General features: G+C 46.9%; 1 protein-coding gene across 1 annotated transcript in view; it reads left to right on the forward strand.

The window, feature by feature from the left end:
• The window catches only part of LOC122373657 (glycine receptor subunit alphaZ1-like), a 30,892-nt gene extending 13,617 nt beyond the window's left edge, over nucleotides 1-17,275 (forward strand). Inside the window, exons 6-10 of the mRNA XM_043351945.1 lie at nucleotides 3,408-3,490; nucleotides 4,248-4,379; nucleotides 10,112-10,341; nucleotides 10,729-10,905; nucleotides 15,856-17,275. Coding sequence (XP_043207880.1) covers nucleotides 3,408-3,490; nucleotides 4,248-4,379; nucleotides 10,112-10,341; nucleotides 10,729-10,905; nucleotides 15,856-16,215 — 982 coding nt within the window. The 3' untranslated portion in view covers nucleotides 16,216-17,275. The remainder of the gene's footprint in view (nucleotides 1-3,407; nucleotides 3,491-4,247; nucleotides 4,380-10,111; nucleotides 10,342-10,728; nucleotides 10,906-15,855) is intronic.
• The last annotated feature ends 200 nt before the right edge of the window (nucleotides 17,276-17,475 follow it).

A 17,475-nucleotide genomic window follows, 5' to 3' on the forward strand; every position in this document is an offset into this window, starting at 1 on the left:
CAAATGTTGACCTAGGACCAAAAAATATACCACCAATCGCGAGATCTCGGCGAGAGCAATCCGTTGGTCTTTTCCGCTAAGCTCTACGACGCTCCGTTTTCAAACGCCAAGGGGGGGGGTCGCACCAACCCCCCCCCCCCTGCATGGGCGAAGGTGGCAGATCGCCGTTTACGGGCGAGGGTTAAAATCGCTCTTGTTCCCCCCCCCCCTCGACAACTTTGCAAACGTCTCTGCGCGATTTGGTTGAGAATAATGGCTTCGTTAGGCGGCACGGGCGGACATCGATAGCAGCGCCTCTATCGGTCACTAGGGAAAGCTGGGCTGTAGGCGACGATATACCGGCTGAGTTGTCACACGTTGAATAGGTTTATAGCCATCCGTCTTGTGAAAAAGTTGAACTTTTGCCTTTAATATTTCTACAGGCAATTTTAGAAGTATCTTCACATGGATTACAAAACCGTTTAGATTATTGTATTCACTTCAAGCCTTCCCTATTGTTCTTGATGATGCGGGAACTATTTATAATTAGTGTTTCTAGCTTAGTAAAAGAACATACTGTGCAAACGATGAAAAAAGCATAAATGGAAGATTTTAAATGCAATTTTCTCTAACAATTAATGGTAAATTCTTTACATATCAAGGAAAAGGTGCATGCTAACTGATAATTTTAAGTTCTTGGGGCCAGTTGTTTTCTTCTTTTCTTACGTCGCCCCAATGGCCGCGAATACACTTGTGATAACGCCTATCGTATGGCAAGTTATTGAATCAGAACGTCGATCACTGCAGGTCATATATCGGCAAGCAATTCTTCATAACTAGACACTGCACAAATGGAAACGATACAGGTTTGCCCAGTGATAAACACTCGCACTGCACAGACGCGCGCACTCCCGACCGAACGCGGCACGGCACAGCGCAACTGGCGCCGGGAAGCCGGGAACGCATTAAGTGAAGGATTCACAGGTGCGCAACTTTATTGCGAACAATAAAAACCTAACGCAAACGATTAAAAAAAAAAGCTTTAGTGCAATCGGAAATACAAATGTATTGACTTATAGAAATAAAATTGTCATTCACCTTCCAAATAACCCAACAATTTATTTGCCGTAAAAAGTGTCTGGAAATGGAAAGTTGCAAACATGATTCAGCAAGTAGGGAAACGCAGCAGCTACCTGGCGAATAATCTCAGGCTGGTTTAGTGACGAGTGCATTGCTACGGCTTGTTCCTCACCCTTCACAGATTACTATGACAAAACTACCCCTAATATTTTGATCATCCTGAGCCTGGCTTTCACCTAATAATTTGATGAGGGTCTTCCTCGTTTCGGATTGAGGCGAAAACAAACGTCAAACAACCTTGATAGTTAATTCAGCACTTCAAAACAAAGGTACACCTAGGGTATCATTACAATACCGGATCATAACGATCTGGATAGTTATCAGCCTGTAAGCTAACTAAGCGGTAACTAGTCAAGTGGTAGGTACCGGAAGCATTGACAACCTGGTGACTGTTTCGAGACCCTTGTTTTGACACATAGCTCGTCAATATTTTTTACAGTGTAGGCATGTTTTTAGATGAAAATAGATTCCACACCAGCTGAATATAGTCTGAATAAGGCCCAACTGTGTGAGCAGTTTTGGCTCCAACCCTCCAGCTAACGACCTCTCCGTCAGTGGGCAGATTCCGTGCCCAGGTCACGTGGGCGATCGGTGGAGGCTTTCAGAGTATAAGTGAGCCGTTTAAAAGCCGTGGGAGGCCTTCATAAGAATGCATTAACGACACCATCGGTTCCTAAATGATGGATTTGGAGAAAAAACGAACTTTTAATCCTGTACTCTAAGGGTGTCTGGGTTCGAGATAGCAAGTTCAGGTATGATGTAGGTAACGCTTTTTATCGCTTCTATCACTACAGTTTCTTACCCTTTTGTGTTATTTGAATATAAGTATGGCTTAGCATGCAAAAAGTCTGGGGTTTTTGTTTCGCATCAATCCCCTTTTATTTACCTACATTGGCGCGCTTACAACTTTGTAATAAAACATGAAATAAGCAAGACAGAGTAGTGTAAAACCGAAACCTGCAGCATCTAGTCCTCAGCAAAATCATTCCAATACGAAAGAAACGTTTAAAAAGAGTTTAAATGCTCGCCTCCCCCCAAAAAAGTAACAAGAAATATTAGTTGTCGAGCTATTTATTCTACAATCTCCCGTTTAAAGCAACTCAATTTCATCAGTGTTTTTCATTCTGAACTGATGATGGTACTGATGATGAAAAATAATGCGTTCATCAATCTCTGTTACAATGATGATGGGTTCCTGGGTTGAGGATTAATGAAACTCTTGCTAAAATGCAGCCATTCTAGGTTATTAACTGCACATCACTTGCGAATAAAGTGGGAAGTGAGTAGCGGCGAAAAAATCAACCATGATGCGAGTTCATCTTAGGAGAACGCTTACTCATATCGTGAATGCAAACAGTGTTACAGTTGTTTACGAAATAGCAGAATTATACGCAGGGAACGGCTGCCATTTTGAGGTCAATTGAACGTGGTTTAATTTGTTTTTGAATAAAAGCCTAGTATTGGAGATTATCATGAAATAATATTAATCATGAATTGAATTGTCTACGGACCTTTCTCTTTAATCAATCACCGCTGCAGTTGACATCCCTGAGCAAGCGGCATCTTTTTACGTCTCCTCACAAAGCTTTCGAAGCTGAGCGCGGTACTCATCGATTGAATTGACAATCATGCATAGTGGAAACAATTTCTCAACTAATTACCTTTCTCGAAAATACTATCGAATCGATCGTCGAGTTCGCTTCGATTAGCCATTTCCTGTCTGATCATGTGGTGCTAATGCCGATCTAGCCGGTCCCAGACAGCGCTAACAAGGCTGGTGGGCCGCCTTTCCGGGCGACAGCTCAGGCCGGCTTTCCATGAAGGCCCCGCGGTGCGGTAATGACCTCCGGTGACGTATGTCGCGCATCAGCGCCCTGATTGGTCGAACGCTCAGCGATACTGACAGGGCAGCGGCACGGCGTCGCACTGATTCGGACGAGCGAGACGCGACGAACGAGAATCGCACTGGCAATTATTTCATTTGTGTCGTCCATATGTGCTTGTTTGTTCACTGCTGTGCTTCTCAGGTGCTTTCACGTTCATATTGTATTTTTGTAATTTTGTGCTTACTTTTTATGCACGGATTTTGTCCTATTCTATGGGTCACAATTCTATGGGTGCAGCTGTTACGCTCTTGGAAGCCTCAATAAGTTAGAAATAATCTTGCAACTTTGTTACATTGTACTTGATTCCTAAAACCATAAAGATGCAATGTCACATGACTTGATTGTTGTAAGTGCAGTCTTGTATAAGATGCGTCAATTTTACACAATGTTTCCTTGTTCCAGGCTGACTCTGGTGTTGTCATGCGCTATGAACTTCAAGAGATACCCTCACGACACTCAGAAATGTGCAATGAAGATTGAGAGCAGTAAGTAAAGTGACAGCTGCTGTGCGCCTTTTTAACTTCGTTTGGAATAGGGTGGGGGACGGGGGCAGTCGACTGACTATTGTGAGCGCTGGGTTCTCTTGGAACACGTTAAACATAGCACTGACAAGCTACCTAGGATCAACATAGCGCACATACTACATATATCCAGTATCGACGACCTGAATGTAGTCACTCCAACCTGCAGCACTCAGTCTCTGCATCCTTCACCCAGTCTCCCTACACCCAGCCTCTCATGCTCGTATGTACACCCAGCTTCCTTACACCCGGCGCCCCCCTGGCCAGCCGCGCGATGTCGTCACAGCGCGTCCGGCCTTGCCTTGTGTGCTCCGGAGACGCGGCCGCTTGCTGGCGACAGTGATGCATGAGCATGATTGGACGGGAGCGCCCGGGCGCCCCCACCTATACACTCGGCGCGCACCCAGACACACAACCCTTTCTGAGCGCTCAGATAATTCACGAGTCATTACATCGCTCGCCGTGTCTCGGGGACCTCATACCGGGGGTGGTGACTGGTGGTGCTGGTTATGGTGACGGTGATGTTGGTGACTGTGGTAGTGGCGGTAGTGGTGATGGGTGTGGTGAAAGAGACGCGGGTCACAACGATCGCGTCGTGCTGATCTGTGCGATGTTCATGATATAACTTCATACCTATACTGTCTGACATGTTTGAATTCTCATGCCCCGCCCCACCCTGAATGATAAAATGGTTATGATTTACGTTATTTCCTTTCGCCAGTTTCGTACACGACCGACGACCTGATTTTCGTCTGGGACCCGAAGGTTCCCCTGGTCGTGGACCATATAGAGCTTCCACAGCTCGACCTGGTGAAGAACACCACTGGAGACTGCACCCAGCAGTACGCCACAGGTCAGTCGCCCCTGCACCCAGCAGTACGCTGTACGCCACAGGTCAGTCACCCCTGCACCCAGCAGTACGCCACAGGTCAGTCGCCCCTGCACCCAGCAGTATGTATGTACATACGTCACAGGTTACTTCTGACCAAGCACCATGGCACAGACCAGAACAGACACAAAAGTATGTATGCTAACCCTGCGTAGGCCAGTGATAGGCACGGATCAAGCATCTCTTCGCCAATCAGTGTGAAATGTGAATGGTCTAAGTGAGCAACAAGCACCCGTTTTCGACCTATGTGACATATTGAAATTACTTATCTGAATTTTGAGTTAGGTCCAAGATCACCTTATCTGAACTATTGCAATTGCGCAATTGGGGATCAATGCATTTACGCAGCAAAGAAAATAAGTTCTAGGCTGTGCGCTAGAAGATACAAATTGCTAATCCTAAAGTTTCCTTTAACAAAAGATAGGTTATCTCAATACAAAGCAGGGCCCGCCGTTCCGAAAACTAAAACAGCGAAACTCTGTTCAATAAAGACCAAGTTTGAGAGCATCCATTACTAATCTTGATTCCGGTCTGAGCGGTAAACAAGCCGAGAGCAGGGCACGATAAAGTTAAAATTCATTCAGGCACGCGTCGTTAATGGGAGCCGAGCTGGGGGCTGTGAATTCGATGAGCTCGGCTGTCGGAAGCAATCACCCAGAGCTCCGGCGCCGGCAGTAAAGGTGTTTGCCGGCTTGTTTTTGGTGCGGTGGTGGGGGCGCACTGGTCCGGCTCCGTGAGCCTTCGCGCAGACTAAAGGGCGCACAACTCGGGGAGACGCTCGTTAAGACGCAAACGCCCCTCCATAAAACGTCTGCAATATACTTTTACGGGAGCGCTTCCTGTAGCATGCAGGCAGCGCTTAACCCGCGCCCAGATGGGGTCTGCCGAGCAACGTGGTCTGATGGGGGGGGGGGGCCATTTTGGCCCCCCCCTCAGATCTCGAGAACCACGCAACATAGCGACAAGCGGTAAACGGTGTTGGATAGCCCCCACGGGGAACTACCTTGTGACCCAATTTCATTGACCTCGGTCAAACCGATGACGTCACAGGTCAGGTCAAAGGTCGAATTTTCACCGTTTACAGGCATTTCAAGAAATGCGTTGTAAAATCGTGTAAAATGCATTTCATTGAAAATCATCGATGGGGAAATGTTCTTCAGACACATATTTTGCTATTTGAGGTCACTGATACCAGGTCAGGTCACAGAGGTCAGGTCACTGGGGGGGTCACAATATGAAAGTGTCGTGTGATACATGTTTTATGGTCCATTTTACATGACAAATGCGATTGTGTGGGTCAGACAGACTTTAGGGCCAGCTTAGGTCACGTTTTGGTCAAGGTCAGGTCAAGGTCAGGTCAAGGTCAGGTCAAATTAGGTCAAATTTCAAAGTTGATATTTTTGCATAAAATGGGTATCGATTCGATGCAGCTCGTCACGGGGAGTTCAATGGTGGTCTCCGTTTTGCGCTACGAGCTCTAGAATTGCTAAAAATTGAGTTCAAAAATTTGACGTCATCAATTTTTAACAGTTTTTTTCGCTATAACTTGGCCAAAAAAAGAGGTATCGATCTAAAATTTGGTATGTATATCGAAGAGCGCAGGAACTATCATATATATTCCGGTTTTTTCGAAATTCGAAAAAAGTTTGGAAATTTTTTGAGTTTTTCTAAAAAAATCATTTTTTTTATTTTTGGGGGTCAAAATCCCAAAATTTCGAAAATCCGAGATAGCAGTTTTGTAGCGCCGTCTTTTCTCTACACAACCACATAAAGAACTTTAAAATTGCTTGTTAACTGTAGAATTGGTGAGCGTTTCAAGATGTCATGTTTTTTGCTCATTTTTACTCGAACATGACCTCAGTTTGACCTCAATAACTCCTGACCTGAGGTGACCTGTGACTTGAAATTTTGTGTGAAGGTGTCAAATTGATGCCCGGTAAGGTACCCAAAATTTGGCGGCGCTGCGCGCCGCCGTTTTCTCGCTATTTAAGAAAAACCACAGGGGGGGGGCCAAAATGGCCCCCCCCATCAGGGCGCGGGTTAAAAGAGTTTTCTGTTTAAAGCAATATTTCAGTTGATTATTGCACGAAAACAAAATCGAACTTCATCAACCGGTTTTTTAACTTGATAGAAAGTGCACTATGATGTGAATGAGCTAAAGGGCGAATAACGATAATAATTCATTATAAGCTTGAAATATGCACTGTGCTGTTCGTATTGTGCATTATGATACAAATATTTAAACTTATAGGTAACCAATCAACTCAGGTGACCAATATCATAACGATAACGTTGCGATGTGCGTGGCTTGTGACTTTATACCAGATTGCCGCCGACTGCGCGATCGCAGACGTCAACAGCGGTGTCGCCTTTCTTTGATATTAGAGCCGCCCCGCCATTCGGTCTAAAGCCAGTGAAAGACCGACTGCTATTGAATGCCGAAATGTGAAGCAACTGGCGGCGAAAAACATTTACCGTGTTCAGTCGGCTTTACGAGCCGGGCTCATTGGTCGTTTGCGAGCGGGGTGCCACCTGAGTGGTAATGGCTGATAAAGGGGACCCGCCACCCCCCGCCGAGCTAAACTGCTGCCATATTTCGGTGGCTATTCATTTCGGTTATCCAGCAGACGTGAGTGTTCTCGCTCACACAGAATTGTTGACGTAAAAAGGTTTGCATCGTAGTTCTTTTGTTCCGCCGGATCAAAAACATAAAGCATATAATAACTTGCGTAACATTTTAAATCAACTTTTTGAATGTAACCAAATATCGTTATGAGGTTATGAGGTCTATAAATGTACAAAAAGTTTGTCGTGTCAAGGCGGCAGCCTTTATTTATAGTTAAGCATGTTGTCGACTAAAGGTAAAGATTCATGAAGTTTCGCCTGCATGGCTTGAAATAATCAATTTGGGATGCATAATCGCCGTTTTCAAGACGGTTATCTGGTACACATTAGGTAGGTACACATTTGGTGCAGAGTTGGTGCAGATTTGGTGGTCAAATTGGGTTCAGTGTGTTTCTTAGTAGCTAACAGCTGGGGTTGCACCAATTGCTAATGTCCCTGCTTTGTTAGCTTATCAGATAGTATTATCGATTAGATCAATAAAGTAAATTTTTGATATGAAGATGATTGCTGTAAAAGATATTTGGTGCAGATTTGGTGAAATTTGGTGCACTTGCCAGATAGCCCGTCGTGAGAACGGCTAATATATACATTACATGAAAAAATGAAGAGGAAGTCACCTGCACTTTTCCTCAGACACGACTGATATCAGCCGGCCTACAGGCAATTTCAGATGATTTGAAACGCTAAACATATTAACGGTGAAAGAAAGCGGAGCAAAGAGAGCGTGATTGACGACAAAATGAAGCCAACACGAACAGCCACGAGTTGACGTCACACAGCCAGTCAACCGACTCCTAAATTAAGAACTGAGCTGCACTGAATAGCGGATCAAAGGATTCCTAGACTCGGAGAGCTTTACAATGGCCCTGACATTGCAAAATAGACTCAGTTAATGCGAACTTACGTACTAGGGTTGTCCCGTGCAGGCATACACTGGTCTATGCGAGGCGAGGTGTTTCATATTTCACCAAACAATTATGTCTTTGATATATGAGCATTGCGAGAATGCACGGATAAACTGAAATACAGCTGCAAAGCACGCTCGTCTAATTTATTTCAAATCACCGGCACAATTTCGATCCTCCATAGATAATCGTAACATTGTAATTTTCATAAGTCATCAACACATATTCTACCATCAATAAAGTAAAACAGTCTCCACTTTTGCAGTCATAAAAACACTTACTTTTTATAATCAACGTTCTGCTTATACCTACATTAGTGAATAACGTTTCATATGTGTTGCCGCAAAACATATGGTCGCTTTTACCGAGAAACCATTTCAACTTTTAAAGAAAGTGGGTCGTGGCAAAGACCAAAGACGTCTCGCTTCTGCTCATTTACGGAGTTTCATGCTAAATGATATCACAGAGCGTGAAAATTAAATTGGAGCGAGTGCTAACGAAGCCCCTAGCTAACTTATTTGGCCCAGATAATTACGTTGAATAGGTCATTTGTCAATATGCTGCTGTCAACAGAAGCAGAGCTAGAGTATTTGCTGGCTCCAAGCAGTCGATACGGAGTCGAAATCGAAGTTGGGGTCGGGATGGAAGCGGAGGTGGGGGTTGATAAAACGAGGGTGGGGCGTTTGCGGGAGCAGACCAGCGTCGCTCGATGCAGATACGCGGCCTCCTGAGTTCTGCCGCCGAGCATTTTCGTGACGCTGCCGGTCAGGGTCGCTGTGGCCGGCGCCCGTGACTTCGTCAATCCGTGTCGCTGTGACCAGCACCCGTGACGCCACCGTCGACGCCTATCGTCCTCGATGGCCAACAGAAGACGACGATCCCTCATCAGAGCGCCACCACCGACCGAGCCGAGCTCCGTCAGGGCTAACTAGTGCCGCCCAGAGTCGATCAACGCTAACTGGGACCCGATGAGGCCAATCTGGGCCGCCGCGCCGTCCAACACCCACTGGTTCATCTGACCGCCGCGTCGTCCAACACCCACTGGTTCATCTGACCGCGCGGCGCCAGCAGCGATGACGCTCGGGCGGCCGACGGAGCGGCGGGCAGGGGGCGTGCGGCGGTGGGCGGGGTCGGATGGGGCGGCAGCAGGCCTGTCGGTAATGGTGCAGAACGGCGTCACCTGACGAGGCTGGGAGGGCAGAGCGGCGGAGCGGCGGGCAGAGGGACGGAGGAGACCAGCGGGAGCGTCCGATGCGACTATGGTGCAGACTAGCCCCCTGGGGATCCGCAGTACCGGGCGAATTTCATCGACCAGGTGACAGGCTCGCGGTGCAGGCACTCCAATGTCGCTCACATGTGTCGCCGAAGAAAGGACCAGTAATTTCTCTCCGGGCTTTCGTAGCACTTAGTGTCAGATAAAGCCTGTGCGACTTTAATCACCGCGCTGCAGCCAGGAGCAAAACAAACGGCTTGAGCACGGCCGAGAGGCTAAATATATGGAGGCTAATCGAGCCGCCCCCTGTCTGCAGCAGATGGGGTAGGAGATAATTAACACTGCATAAACCATCAGCCAAACAGCTTGGCTAGACACTGGAGAGGAGTGCTTCAGGGTCACCTTAGATGACGGAATGGTGATAGCATACAACCTCAATGCCTGCCGTATCACACAAAAAAGAGTCGTCGTGATTTTATATGACAGGCATTTCCAAAAATTCTTCTGGTTTTATAACTTGTCTGCTTTTTCGAGTCATTTGATGAGATCCACGGTTTCCTCATAATTCTGATGGGACTGTCAAACGTCTAGTGGGAAAGCGGTACGAACGGTGAATATTATTGCTATAATGACATCTCTTCAACAGTCAATCAGCATCCATCCTTTGTTCCTAGCGCAGCGCAACTGGTGATATAGAAAATCAAATCAAATCAAGATAATGTATTGCATGCATTTTATCATTTCCTGTACTTTACGTTGCCGATGTTGTAAACAGTTGCAAAGAAATATGTAGCTTTTATTCAAGAACGGCAAACATTTAAATGCTTACACAGCTGAAACAATTTTGCCACGGGCGCTAACAGATATCAAAGTACAAGAAACAAAAACAGGCGTAAACTCTCGGAGCAAGCCAGAGTTGTTTACTCTCGTAACACGCCGTTCCTCCATTCCAGGAAACTTCACCTGCGTGCAGGTGGTCTTCACGTTCAAGCGGCGTCTGGGCTACTACCTCTTCCACACGTACATCCCGACGTGTCTGATCGTCATCATGTCTTGGATCTCGTTCTGGGTGCGCCCGGAGGCTGTTCCGGCCCGTGTCACTCTCGGAGTGACCTCTCTGCTCACCCTGACCACGCAGCACTCGAATTCACAGAAGGCCCTGCCGCCCGTCTCCTATATCAAGGTTAGTGTCGCTGAATGCAGACGAATGTGCTAACTGAAGAAGGTCGAATAACAGAGTCGGGCTGACGGGATGCGAACCGCGAGACGACGCATCTTCCATTTTACGTAGCGTGCCGGGAGGTGGACGCATGAGCACGCACCAGGGATTTGTCATTGTGGTTTCTTCATACCTGGTCAAATATAAATGCCGGCTTATCCTATCAGCTTGTGATGATCTTGATAAGGATATTGCAATTTGTAGCTATTTGAATATTCAAATATGATTGAATATTCGCTGTTTGATTTGTCGAAAGCGTCTCAAAACATAAGTACAAAATTGAATACAAGTTATCCTGTTTGCCTTCCTCCTGACCAACCCAAAAATAATGCGTCCCGTTCCGTTTCTCAGGCGATCGACATTTTCATGTCGTCGTGCCTCGTGTTCGTGTTTCTCTCTCTGATTGAGTACGCCCTGGTGAACATCATCCTAGGCGACATCGTCGACTCGGAGGAGGCCCTGGCCAAGCACGCAGGAGGGGTGCGCTCCTCCGTGTTCGCGCACACCAGCAAACTGCTCTACAAAAACGTGAGTACTCTGGAAACAGGTCTGCAAAAGTATTAGCCCGCACCAAATCAATAATAAGCAGCTGAGATTTATTGCTAGTGACGCACTGTTGGCTGTGTTTGGCTTGTTATTTTATTCATGTATATGTACGTTTTGCAAATGCCACGGGAGGTCTTGCCGATGCTGGTTTGATGAAAATTGCTGTTTCATGTAATCTGCTTTGTTGAATTTTTATTTGCAGTCGACGCATTTCGGCGTCAGCTGCATTCTGGCACAATGTCCGCATACTAACGCGCAGTAGAGTTACAGTGAATTGAACTTATGAAGATGTTTTTGTCTGTTTATCTTTCGGCTTTGATCCATTTATAACGTCATCCACAACACGGCAATGTTTCTAAGCAATTTGTTATCATTGCTGCCATATTCTCCACATGTCTGCATGCTAATATTTCCCGCGAATTGCATCATCATTCTGGCGTATCAGTGTCCAGTTCTACGACCAAAGACCCACCCCAGTGCGGTCCAGCGGAAATTACAGGCCAGGTATCATGGCCTCACTCACTGTCTACACGACCTTTGGCCAGATGTTCAGCTCCATGTAAATTGAATAATTTATCTTGCGGCATGTACATTTCCAGTGCAATGAACGTTGACAGCGTATTTGCCGTGATGTTCGACATTCGTTGGAGCTAAAGAAAGACACACGGCTGTCAGCACGACGTTGAAATAAGTATAAATGTCGCTATGATGAAAGGATTCCACCCTGTTTGCTCTATTGATCATATTTGGGCTGGCGGAAAACAGCGAAGAGGAAAACTCACGTAATGAAAATGTATCAAGCTTCTCACTTTTCTGCGTATAATGATCTAGCATGGCTCTAGAAGTTCATTTATTGACTAAATGCATCCTTGCCAACACGCGCTTCTTGAAGATGCAGCTTTGTCGTTTACCGAACTTGCTAAAAACAGTTATGTTCTCGCTGATAAATATTGTAATATTGCATGCATCTATTTCTTGCCGCATTTTTAAAAAGAAGCTTTGCCTTTGCAAAAAAAGAAAAGAAAAAACGGGTGCGCCGTTACGCATCTCTTGTTCGAACTGAGATTATGAGAATATATATTACTGAACGGCTCTGGGAAAGAAAAATGGAAACCGAGGTCTTTAAAAAATTGTAGGCACGAGGCGTAGCCGAGTGCCGGAGATTTTTTGAAGACCGAGGTTTCCATTTTTCTTCCCAGAGCAAGTTCAGTAAGATATTTCCCATACGTCGTTTAATATCTATTCAGAAACTCACAATTTAATTATTGAAATCACCTTTTTTAAGATTTTTATCAAAAAATCACCAGAACTGTAGGTCATCAACCCGTGCCGGAAAACAGTGCAGGAAAGATCACATGCAAATGTTTCCCGCACGGCTAGGATAATGCTAAAGGGATATCTCGGCGTATGGGAATATAACTTTCGCAACGATATGAGGCCTTTATGACGTTGAAAAGAACTCTTTCTATTTTTCATGATGTTAATGCAAAAATTACGGCCAAGACACCGGGTTAACGGCGTTCCCTGGAACCTAATTTGATTGTAATTGAGGTTGTTCAGGAGCATCGCTTGCAAGATTAGTGACGGACGTAAAATGAACATGAATATGAGCTCGAGCATTCGTGGAATCGGAGTAAACAGCTGTTAACGTCACTAGCCAGTGTTTACTGGCACCCACGGTCGCATCCTGCCCATGCCCTACTGTCCTAACTAAGCTGGTTTCACGTCAGCCGAGCTGAAACTGCCGTCAGCCAGTAAATCACCTGAAAGATGTGATGTGACCGTAACAGTTGCTATATATCAACGGTTTGCTATAGAATAAACTAATCCTGTCAGAGGAGAGGTCCATCTGTTTACCTCATGCTGACCATTGATGACCATTTAATCAACTGCGTACTCAAATAAATTTACACTAAAGAAATCCTACCTGACCTTACTTATCGAGCAATGTCTATTTCTTACCATCGAGGAATCGAGGTCCGCATCCATGAATTACAGGTCTGCATCTGAACCACCTACACTGCTTTCCGGCTCCCACACCACACCAATACCCCGTGTACCAATGCCACCACAACCCCCCGCCTCGTTATCCATGAGCGGAGAGCGCGGTCTGTTCTCGTCTCCACCCTCTCCGCCTGGCCGCTGCTAGGCAGCCCGAGCCGGCCTATCGACCAGTGTATCATCCGGGCCGAGGTGGTCGGTGCACCACCGCGCCGGCCGACCGACCCGCCCCGACCGGGCCGCCCGACCGCCGGGTTCAAACAGCCGGAGAGGAGAGTGCGGTGGGCGATTAGCGAGGAGAGCGGAGAGACAGACGGATCAGTAGTGGTTTGTCGCCGACGGGGACTGTGCAGCTGGGATGGGACTAGAATCATGAATTTTGAATTCTGTTGCAGGGAAAAGGAGGGTCATACTGGTCTTTGAAAGATAAAAAGAGAAGGAAATTCGAAGTGATATGGAGACCATGCCTGTCGAGGAGTTCAAGCTATGTTACCAATACGTACGCTTTAGCAACAAATTACCGTGCCTACATATGTCGTAGGTCTAATGTCCATTTTAATTAACTATTTTGAAGAGCAACGACTTTATTGTTAAAGAAAATAGAAATAAAACAACTCGTTAAAAACAACTGAAATCACAGTAATCACAACAACGCAAGCAAGTTAGAATAAGAACTTTGCCCAACCGAAGATGGGCTTGAGATGAGGACAGTGCATCGACGGTTGTGTAGTTTTTGCAGCTATGCCTTTTAGCATATCACGCGCCACTACCTGTATCAATGTGCGCATATCGCCCATTCAGTGCAATTACGACGGGTCGTCTCTGCGGCACGTCCGGCCAACAGCAGCTCGGTCCCAGAGGTAACGCTAGATCAGCGGGCAAACAGTCTCCCGGCGGGCCAGCGGCATCCAATCAGGTTAGGGGCCGCCTGCGGTGTCATCGCTGACATCAGCCAACTCTCGGCTCGTGTAGACAGAATGCCGAGCGATCCCGGCGCTCGCAGACGGAGAAAAGCGGCCAATAAACGCCCAGCGGCAGTCTCATGCATGAGCGAATTCGGTTTCCTCTAGAGAGTACAATTATAGGTTTTCGTTAATGTTATTTCCATCGACTGCATTTGTGGTGCTCTGGGAGCCGTAAAGAGCATTGTAATGCGGGGAACTCGCCACTACTATTATGCAATATGAATCCAGGTGCAATCTTATCAATGATTAGGGCAAATCGCGCGCCGAATAACAGATTACGTAATGACAGTGATGAACAGTAAACACGCCGCACGCTCCGGATACTTAAAATATGTAAATTATAAACAGGCCTTCCCGGACTTGCCAGGGGAAATATTTTCGTTTTTGTGCGTCACCTGACCATTTTAGCCCCATCTGGCGGGCGGCGGAGGCGGCGGATCGCCGGCTGAATTGAATTGTCCTCGGTTCCAGCGGGCCGCCGCTGTTATTACCGGGGCTAATTGAATTGTAGGCGCCGGTAGCCGGCGGTCAGACACCTGATGAGCCCCGACTCGACGGCTGGACGCGCCGCCGGCTCGGCTCAGCACGTTTGGAATTCCGTTAGTGTCGGCTCGTCTCGCCAGCTAACGCAATTTCCCGGATTAAATTTCCTTTGCGCGGAATTGAGCCGTCCTGACCGTCCTGCCACCACGGCGATCTGTTGCATTGACAACAGGTGCTTCAGAGACGGCATAGAATGCCGTGAGCTGGACGAAGCAGTGCTGGAATAATCTCTCCCGTAAGTCGTCAGGAAGCTGGATTTAGATTGCAAGACGGCGCCGGCCGGACCTTCCAGCACCTGGCACGGAACCTTTAGGGCGCACTGCTGGAAATTGGACTGCCCCTCCGCGCCGCACCAGAGGGCTGTTGGAATGACGGGGCTGACAGTGGGGCGGATGGTATCGCTGCGATTCTGCTGTTGGCAATCACAGGGAAGGGAAGGCGGTCCCAATGTGACGGTAACATGTCCTGTCCACTCTCAGCCTGCCAGCTATCAGGAACGGGATAGGGAGAGAGAGAGAGAGAGAGAGAGAGAGAGAGAGAGAGAGAGAGAGAGAGAGAGAGAGAGAGAGAGAGAGAGAGAGAGAGAGAGAGAGAGAGAGAGGAGAAGAGAAAGAAAGAAAGGAGGGAGAAGGCCGGGAGAGAGAAAAGGAAGGAAAAGAAAAGAGAGGAAAAAGAAGTCAATAAAAAATAAGGAAATAAAGAAGGAAACAAACAAATCTAAAAGAAACGAGAACATGATAAAAAAGAATGAAAGGAATGATGGAAAATTGAGGAAGAATCAAGATTTTCATGCTTTTTCGTCAGAATACGCGGTTGCGTGTCTGTTGTACTTACATAGGTACACATTCCTGCGTCTATCCATGCGTGCGGAGATCAATCTGCCATTAGCACTCTGACTGATTGGAAAATGGCTGCATAATGAGGATAAAAAACTATTATGACGCATTTGCGATGCGAGTGTCACTATGTCTATATATGTAAGATCGTCGTATTTGCTTTTCACCTGTAAGTGTAAGCTTATCATGCTTCGGAGTCCGAATGATTGTCGCTTATTGGTCATTACTGCCTCACTTTTATCTTGTACTCGTCCCAGCTTTTACCATCTGTCTCAGCCCCTGTGTTTGTCTGACCTGCTTCAGCTCCTGGCCCTGAGCCCTATGACCTGCCTAGCCTATGCCTCTTCCGGACCCTTGTGACCTGACTGAACCCCTTCCTGACCCATTTGGATTACGTGTCCCTGTGCCTAGCCCATGTGACCTGCCTCAGCCCCTTTACCTGACCACTATGACCTGCTTGAGCCCTTTCCTGACTCATTTGACCCGCCTCAGTCCCTGTGCCTAATCCATGTGACCTACATCAGTCCTCTACCTACCCCCTGGGACCTGCCTCAGCTCATATACCTGACCTCTGTGCCCCATTTCAGGAGACCCGCGCCGGGCCGGTCCAGATCAGCTCCTCCTGCCCGCGGCACGGCCACCTGGTGGAGGACAGCTCAGAGAATGGTTCCGTCCGTCACCGCTGCGGCGCCACCGGCACCAAGTGCCCGGCCGCGGTGGCCGGCGCCGGCGCCGCGGCCGGAGGGAGCAGCGGCACCTCTCCCGCAGGTGTGACGGTGACCAAGTCGTGTCAGCAGAAGGCGCGTTACATGGAGCGCCGTGAGAGGGCGCTGTTCGTGGACAAGGTGTCGCGAGTGGTGTTCCCGACATCGTTCCTGCTACTGAACGCCATCTACTGGCTGGTTTATACCATCGAGTGGGAGGATGTGATCGAAGAGTACGCGTAAACTCTGACATGGTGCAGAGAATCGCTCGAAGGATCATACGAGGGGATATGTTGTAAACTGTGCTAAGGGAGTCGGAGAGTGCCGTGCCGAAAATCGCCTGACTGGAGGAAATTAGTGTGAATGATATTGTAAGATCCTTGGACGCTCAATCCGCATCGCGCACATCAATGAACAAATGAAGCAGTGACTGACAGAAGTCAGTGCTTCATCAACGGACTTCAGATGGCTATGTGCCGTCGGTCGCAGATAACTCTTATTGATAACCGGTTATTGGTAATGTGCCACTTATTATTAGAGGAGTCTGATTCACAAGAGTGAGCTAGTGATTGATATGATCTCAGTCATCATTGACAAGAAATAGTGCACCTTCAGTGGCAGGCACAGTGTCAGTGCCCTGAATGAATCACTATCGGATGATGAATTGTGGCAAAGACAGTGGTGTCACATACTGACAGTGATTAGTGCGTGACCTACACCTGCTTTGCTTGTGACAACTGGTGTATGTCAAGACATTGAACCAAAGGCCCTGTATGCTCGAACGGTGCCAGCTCGATCTCGAATGCTCACGCTGAGGCGTTTGGTGCTCCCGTGTTGTGCATATGCTCATGATGTTTTTTTGTTTGTTGTACCCCAAAATATTTTTGTATATATGCACCTTAATCGTTCAGAATGGTGGCGATATGTGTGGTAGTGAAATGGGCATTGGTGTGCTCTGGCCTCTGGTAATTTGTAAAAGACGCCACTTGATGCATGAACGTACATATCACGTACTCGTTTTTGTCTTTAGTTTTGTGTCAAAGTGTGAGCTGATGTATTTTGAGTTTTAGCAATTTATGTCAAAAAGCTACGTTCTTTACATTTAAATAAAAAAGGTGAGCAGCACACCTATAGATAAGAGACCATGGCCTGTTTTGTAACCAAAGTCCTTTATCTTTTTAACGATCCTGTGTGCATAGCGGCGAGGACATTGACTAATTTTAAAGTGCAATACAAGATATATGTATGATGAAAGTAACATCGAAGTAAGTTTATCGGAATATAGCTCAGAGGCGTCATCCAAATAAGGTAGTATTGTATTGTATTGTATTTACATTTAAGAGCGATCCACATACAAAGTGCGTGGCGATTACTGCTCAGAATCCGTATCCGCGGTTGCTAATCTAATCATTCAAAACAGTTGCACATTCACTCACGTCAAAACTAGGACAAAACACTCTCAGGACAGCCTCATCGCTTTTACCCACCCCTATCCTATTGGTC

This window comes from Amphibalanus amphitrite, unplaced genomic scaffold (genome assembly GCF_019059575.1).
Source record: "Amphibalanus amphitrite isolate SeventyFive unplaced genomic scaffold, NRLGWU_Aamphi_draft 001530F_arrow, whole genome shotgun sequence".
Taxonomy (NCBI): Eukaryota; Metazoa; Arthropoda; class Thecostraca; order Balanomorpha; family Balanidae; genus Amphibalanus; species Amphibalanus amphitrite.